Source organism: Hippocampus guttulatus, chromosome 12, assembly GCF_054856545.1.
Source record: "Hippocampus guttulatus isolate MCC_2025c chromosome 12, RoL_Hgut_1.0, whole genome shotgun sequence".
Lineage (NCBI taxonomy): Eukaryota > Metazoa > Chordata > Actinopteri > Syngnathiformes > Syngnathidae > Hippocampus > Hippocampus guttulatus.
Window position 1 is genome coordinate 7748327 of NC_141272.1, and position 8199 is coordinate 7756525.

At 41.0% G+C, this 8199-nt stretch overlaps 1 protein-coding gene across 1 annotated transcript; it reads right to left on the reverse strand.

The window, feature by feature from the left end:
• Positions 1-2734: 2734 nt before the first annotated feature.
• Positions 2735-5819, reverse strand: LOC147197182 (uncharacterized). Its single transcript, XM_086125955.1, has 7 exons — positions 5565-5819; positions 5207-5268; positions 4399-4473; positions 4018-4162; positions 3395-3502; positions 3272-3326; positions 2735-3138 (listed from the first exon to the last, which is right to left on the reverse strand). Exons 1-7 carry the CDS (start codon positions 5817-5819, stop codon positions 2912-2914), a joined length of 927 nt encoding a protein of 308 aa, XP_085982081.1. The 3' UTR covers positions 2735-2911.
• Between the last annotated feature and the right edge of the window lie 2380 nt (positions 5820-8199).

Below are 8199 nucleotides of genomic sequence, written 5' to 3' on the forward strand. Positions count from 1 at the left end.
ATAAAATATAAATATAACATAATTTTAACATAGTTTGACTTAGAAATCCATTGAAGGAGGCGGTGGTGGTGTGCTCACATGTTAAGTGTCAACAAGGAAGAGCAAGTAGTTTTTCAACCGATTCCTCACAACTAGCTTCATGATCATGCCAGTTGCAGCCAAATAGAGGATGTCTTGTCTGGTGCTCTCACAATAAATGTCAATGCACCTCTGTGACCACAGTAGTGCACCCTTGGGGAATAGAAACTTCCACCATGAACCTACAGAGCTCACTGTTGTGGAGACGTGTTTGTGTCTTTTCTCATGAAATGGTTTTCAACACAGGCCTCACCTCTGCAGCCTGTTTCCATGTCATCCAACTTTACAAGGTCTTGAACAGTAGGTACATAGATCTTGGCTTTTTTTTTTTACCCCAGTGAATGCCAGTCTCTTCCTCTCAAAGGGTTGAGATTTGAGTTCAATGCAATTGTGGATGTTCATGCCATGCACACTGGCTTCCAAATCTTTTGCATTACCTCTTGCGACTGTTACATCTCCAAGACAGTTCTCAAAGTGACAGTAAACAAGACATTAAAATTGCAGGTCTTGGCTGTGAAAAATGTTGCCCATTACAGGCGCAAAAACACAAGTCCCGGGGGCTGCCCAGCATTGACAGTCAAATATATTTGAATATATATACACATATGTACACATGCTTTGAACACCTCTTGTAACTGTAGAGGCCAAAGGTAACTTGTTTCAATCTTGAGATTTCTGAATAAATTAGGTTAAATATGCACGCATGATTTCCTGGTCTTTTTATCCAAAGTTTTTTTTTGTTTGTTTTTTGGCTGACTGTATATAAATACATTTATTCGTGTGCTTTTGAGACTGGGAGAAAAATGCAGACCTCGTCTTTCCCTTAATCAATTACACGATAAGATTTACACTGCAGTGGTAAATGTCCTATTTTTGTCAAACCTCTGAATTAAAACTGAAAGATGACTTCTTGATTCTTTTGTTAAAATTACATTATGGTGGCAGAGAAAGGTGAAAGCTTAAGCTCTGCCATTGGCCAAACACTTCTGGATTTAAATGCATTAATATAATGTCAAAATGCCTGTCTTCCCTTCCAGTATTTAAAAGAGGATGTAAGATGAACAACACATTTCATCTGCAAGATTCTTAATGTAACAACTGAAGGTCTTCCACAGGGTGTGCGTGCGTGTGTGTGTGTGTGTGTAGCAGTCACCAGCATGGGCATGTGTACACACACACACAAGGGATGCTTGGCTTTCAGGTGAAATTTATGTCAGATGTAAATGTATCACTCCACAGTGATATGAAATCATGGACATTTAAGTAGAAGGATGCACTGGTGATTTCCTCATTTCAAACAATTCACGAAAACAAAAGGTGGGTACACCACAACAAAGAATTTCAACGTCTCAATAACTCATCATGTGCCCTTCAGCATCAATTATCTCTTGACAACGACGTCTCGTGCTGTTCGCAAGTCGACTTAGAGTCTGCTGAGGCATGGCATCCCACTCTTTTAAAAGGGCGGCCCTCGGGTCATTGAGGTTTTTGGGGTGCAGAGTTTCAAGCCTCAACACGGAGACTCAGCTGCTGGCACAGCTTTTCAATGGGATTCAAGTCTGGAGAAAGTGCAGGCCATTCCAATTGAGGTACACCCGTCTCCACCAGTCGTTCCCCGATGAGCCGGAGCATTGCCGTCCATGAAGATGAAATTAGGCCCGTGTTGTTCATATAAGGGCACAATCACTGGATTAATAGTTCTTCAGGTACAGTAATTTGGGCTTGTTAACCTACCATTCACAAAGTGTCGGGCAGTTCTTTACTGACTGGACACACCTGCCCACACTACAACACCGCCACAAGAAACAACTCGTCTGACAACAGTGGCTGATATATCGTGCCCTCCTTGACGTCTGCAATGTTGTTGGCGGCCATCATTTCTGTTCAACGTGAATCGACTTTCATCAGAGAACAGCACTGAGGCCCACTGGTCCCTTGTCCAGCATAAATCCTCCCTGGCCCATGCAAGATGCCGCCGCCTGTGCCTGGTGGTGTGGTCAGGTAACCTTGTAGGTCAACCACGGTGATGTAAACGGTTTCAAATGGTCTGATGTGACACTTCGGTGCCTCTCACCTCCCTTCAACGTGCCTGGAATTGAGTGGCATTCATCATCCGGTTTCTCAGGGCATTGTTCATCAGCATGGGGTGTGGCCAAAGGACGTCCACTTCAACATCTTTCTGTGACACTTCCAGTCTCTCGGTATCTGTTGCAAACTGCTGAAGACACTCTGTGACACTCAAAGCTTTACTGGCCACTTCCACTTCCATCTGAGAACGTCCTGTTTGAAGCATCACAATGGCAAGGTACTGTTGATCCATCGTTAGGTGTCATCTTGGTCTCATGATGCCAAAATGTGAACAGGATATGAGGACGACTGTTTAAACACCAGCTCTAATTGAATCAGAACATTTATTGGTCGATTCAAGGATCAAACGGCTGTTGTTTTTGTCGTTAAACTCGTCGTTAGAGAACAGCAACTTGTGCAAAAAGTACTGGAACATTCAACAGTTGGACATGTGCATTCAAGAGCTTCGAGAAGGTCACATCAAGTTCACCTGTCAAATGTTTGAATGCATTTTAGGCTCATCCTTACATTTCACTGGAAAGCCAAATATCCCTAACTTTTTTGTGAGTAGTGTATGTAAAATGTTTGCAGGAGAAAGAAAATAAGCGCAGATTGTGGACATTGTAAATGTGTCAATATCGGGTAAGATATTGGCTCCAAGTCATTCAGTCAATTGTCTTCCAGTGGCAGAAACGTGGCTTGTGCATCAAAATCTTCCCAACGTTCGGTCAGGGGAGAATGTGCACAATTAAAGTCCATCAAGAAATCAACAGTCCGGAAGGAACCTTGACGACGAATGCTTGGGCGATCGGGACGGAGGGTGGGTAATCATCTGGTTCAAGGCAGGTGGCTGTTTCAGGTATATCTGAGAAATATGCTCTTCAAGGGAGAGTTCTACTGTTGTTGAACTCAGAGACAAGGAGTCAGGGTCATCATCCTCAAAATCTGTCTCGGCTTGTCCACTTCCCTCCTCAACCTCTGGCACCAGCGCTGCTATAAATACCAAAGTTTGGCTTATTTCATTTCACAACTTCTTTTTCATACAAGGAAAATTTGAGAAAATTCATTCTCTCCCTCTCACACACACACACGCACGCACACACACACACGCACACACACATCTTACCCTGCACACTATTGGCATCTGGCTCAATAATGTGGTCACAGTCCTCCTTTTTGCCCTTCAAAACAAAACAAAAACAGTATTTGCCAAATGTATTTATAGGATGTAGCAATAAGTCACACTTACATAATTATGCCTCCAGGACCAATCTGGATGCTGCTGAGAGTGCAGTCGCTTGACTTTATCAGCCAGCTCATAATATTTGGCTTTCTCTTCCTGAGGTAGCAAATGCCACTATGTATTGGTAATAAGATATTCGTTATTAGCATACATAGCTTTTGTTGTGCGTATGCTCACATCCGAACACACTGAACACCAGTACGCTAGATATGTAGTTCAAATGTTCATTCAATTAGATGAGTATACAGTGGATATAAAAAGTGCAATTGGTTGGCAACCGGTTCACTGTGTCCCCCGCCTACTGCCCGGAGACGGCTGGGATCGGCTCCAGCACCCACGCGACCCTTGTGAGGATAAAGCGGATCGGAAAATGGATGGATGGATGGATGTTGTAAGTTTAAGTCGCAGCTTTAGAAAAAACAACCCCAACGTATCATTCTGCTACCAACACGTTGTACTGTTAGTAACGGTATTGTGTTTTTCAAATGATGAGTAAATGTTATGTCGATGCCAAACGCACCTTTTGGAATTATCGCCAAAGAATGTAGATTGATTTTACTTTGTATATCCACTGCACTTCATTGATTATTATTAACTTTGTTTGATATCATGTGAACGGTTACACTTACCATTCTTCCAAGGATCTTGTTTATATCCGCACTGTTTCTTAAATGAGAATGGTGCCTAACAGCTTGTCGATGTTCCTTCATGAACAACATAAAAGCATTTGGCGGCTTCTTGACATACGTTTGATCCGTTTTTTTGGGTATCTTCCTAAAATTCGAAGAAGTAATCACAGCATGCAAAGCATCTTGGTGAAATTGTGAGGACACGTAGCAGCAGTTGTCATAGAAATAATTATTGATAAACAAGAAAATGAGCCTCATTTACTAACTGTGTGTATGCACAAATCTGTATATATACACACATATATATATATATATAGAGAGAGAGAGAGAGAGATCACAATATATAACTATAATTTATCTGAGAGAGAGCGAAAATCTTACTTAATCCTCGGGATGGTGGGTGGAAGAGGAGCAGCATAGTTAGGAGCTGTAACTTTATACAACAGCTCTCCATTCCTGAATAGTAGACGGAAACATATTACGGTGTACAGCACATTAAGGTATTGCCTAATTCACCATTGAACAAGTTTGACAAACAACACATTTCAAACACAGTCAACAACTTGACCAATCAATTGCTGTTCATTTTGAGTCATGCTAACCCGTTTTGAACTATTTATAGCATTTTAGAAGGGACATTCTTTCGTAGAGATCATCCATGGTTCTTGTCATGTGCGCCTGTGAATAAGCAGCCCATTTGAAGCAGCTCCATTAGCGTTTTCCTGATATAAATTTTCCACTCTACATTCTTTTTGCATATTGCTAATCATTTACATTTTTTTTTAGAACTAAATTTATTTTAGCCGTGTTTTTCTGGGATGCTAGAACCATGAGGAGCTTCACCCCAGCCTAAATCCGCTCAGTGCGAAATGCATCCATCAGGAGTTATGGAGAGATATGAGAGCCGGCACAGAAACGGAGTAAAGTGAAGCGAGAGAGACATCTTAATGGGAGAGATTTGAACCGTTCTTTTTCTCTGTGAGTTATTTGCCACTGGACTAGGGTGACCACACTCATTGCCATAGCGGGCTGTGCCCGCACACCAATTGCTTGTGCCCCCAACCGTGAAAAACCAAATACAGTGCCTACCATATTTTCCTCACAAGGAGCCAAAACTACGAGTGAAAACCATGGTAAAAGAGGGTGTATATCTGACATGAAGTTTAACTTTACAGGTGGTATTACTTACAGTAGTCCAACTGGACGCATGTTCAGTCCATTAGGTAACATCACCTCTGGTACAAAGTTTGTCTGCAGGCAGAAAGACGCAGAACCGGCAGTGCATGACAAAAGCTCTAGATGCTTCAACTGTGGCATCATGACTCAATCATTTAGCCATGTTAGCATACTGTAGGGACCTATCACACACACACCCATGGCTCACTCTTCCCAGACTCATGCCTGATTCAACAAATTAATCACTCTCACTTTAAATCGCACACACACACACACACACACACACACACACACACACACGCACACACACACACACACGCACACACACGAAAACAGCTACCGGTACTCAAAAACTGTAATTGTCAACCTACCTGGTCAAACACCTGAGCAAGTGTCTCTGCGTTCTGGGGATGCGGTTGCACATTCTGATGAGTCATTGGGACAAATTGCATTCTGGTGGCAGCCATCATTGAACTTGCTTGCATATAACAATTTTGTATGGGAACGAACCCATTAAAGCCCCTACTCTGGCTGGCAACTGGTTGTGGGTTGGCACTGTACCTTGATCCAGCAGGCTGAGCAGGATTTTGAGGTAGACCTTTTGATGTGAAACCTGACATTTCCATTTTCTGTAAAGACAAATCACCTGCCTGATAAATACACCTAAAGACTATATTAGTTTCTTCAGAAGGAAGTATCAACAACTAGAGATGCAATGTCACAGATGACTGCATGATCTTCCAGATCGTTAAATTGTTGTCATTTTATTGTGTGACCTATAGTAATTTAGCACATAAAGCAACAATTGTATCGCAGCTGTTTCAAACTGCATCAGTGCGCTCTTGGTGGTTGGCGACATTCTGAGGATGATTATAACATTTTGGCTTGTAGGGTTTATTATATTTTACGATATGTGAGTAATGTGCTTTTTTTTTAAATCTAGTCAACTTGTGAAGATAAATAAATTCACATGTTTCTTGATTCGTAAATATTACAGGAGTTTATGGACGTTTCGACTAATTTGATGAAAAATAAGCCTTGGTGGGGATTGAACCAGTGTGCTTGTTTTGACTGAGACTTGATTTATATTATGCTGTAAAAGTGATACAATTATGAGCTACTTATATTTATGTGCAGCTTCTGTATGAATATCAAATAGGTAGACCACATTTATTTGACAGCCGAAGTGTGTTCCCAGTCACCGGAGTTGTGGCCGATCCCAGTGGTCTTCCAGTGCAACAGACTACTCCCTGGACTGATCACCAGTCAATCCCAGGGCACATGCAGCAATATTCGCTCGGAAGTCAGGCAAGTGAACCATCACCATCACACTATATATAGGTATGTGACAATTAATTTAAAAAAAAAATTTCAGTAAGACCAATGTCATCAGAAAGAGCTGGAATAAAATAACAAAACGGTGTTTACATTTTGTCAATACAGTGGTGATTGCTCTGAGACTGCAAGCTCAGTTTTGCCCTCAAAATACTGCATGACAATTTTCAAACTGAAAATCGAGCCGACAGAGGAGATGCTATTGCACATCATATCTAAAAAAAGCCGCATTTTTAAAAAGCCAGAGCTCATTTTTCTGGGAGGAGTGCAAAACAGACGGGCGCGAAAAAAATCATACAAAAATGGCGGAAACGAGTCAATTGTCACATGCCTACTATATACCATAAATGTCAGATTACTTCTGCATTTCCCCAGGGTTATTTGTGTTATTACACCTACTTGCTCTATGCCCAGTGTTGCTTTGGTATCTTACGACTATATTCACTGATGGTTGTTGTTTTTCTTGTCTGAATTCTAATGATGTACAGCACTTCAAGTCGGGAAGCTTGCTGTCTATATTCATCACACGTTAAACACTCACACCCTAAATGCAACAAATGCTGACACAGCTTTGTGGTCAAAGAATTCAAAGCATTGTTGGTCTTTCATGTGTGTTTCGGGGTGCTTTGGCACATCACCTTGTATAATGATGTACACAACATGAATTCACTTTAAATGATGACATTTATTAGATTCATCACTTTACATTATATGATGCCATGTTAATTTAAAAATTAGCCTCTACATCTCACATGCTACTAGTTTGAATAGGCTTTAAGCTTGAACAATCTGACTAGATGCAAATGAGTCTCGAGCAGCACAAGAAATTCACCTTTGTGATTTTAGCTCTGTGCACATTTAAGTTAAATTGGACAGACAACAAAAAAATTGAATAGCATTTCACAAGCTCGGCAGAGTTGAAGGCTGGAGTGAATAACAATTCTTATTTTACCCACTTTGGTAAGTTTGAATATTAATTGTCATATGTTACATCGTACGTATAGGATGGCTCAAAAAGAAGAATACCATTGCTTTATGAAGCAAGGGAGGAATGGTTCTTTTTTTATTTTTACTTATTTAAATTGGGGGTCTGCAGTAAAACAACTTTAAATAAAAGTGGTCCAAGAATTGAACCCTGTGGGACTCCGCATGTAATGGTGATAGAAGAGCTCTTACTTCCTGAAGAAGCCTCAGTTGGGCAAAACATTGAGGACCTTGGACACACTTATGATACTTTGGAACAAAAGGACCTAATGGCCATTGTCCTTTTGGAAAAAAATAACTTTTAGGAGGACAAAGGGTGTTTTAACCCAAAGACAAATCCTGTGTTTGGGTTAAAATTGCCACTCCTGACTCACATACAAAATGACAAAATATAAACAGGCTCCTTAGTTACAATGTTTTGGAGTGATAGCTAAACCAAACCTTGGCAAGACCTTGAAAAAGAAATACTCAGGTTTCTAAGGCAACCTTAGCCAGCAGGATAAATTAGACTTGACAAACATAGAGATTAAAATGCCTTCAGATGAAGCATAAAAATCCTTAATAGTACTTGAAACCCCTTCGTCGCTGTGCTATTTTTGACACTTGTTCTGCAGCCGATAGTGCCACTAGCTTTTCATGACCATGCACCTGTTGGTTTTGTAGTGTCTGCAGTGGTCTATCCAGCAG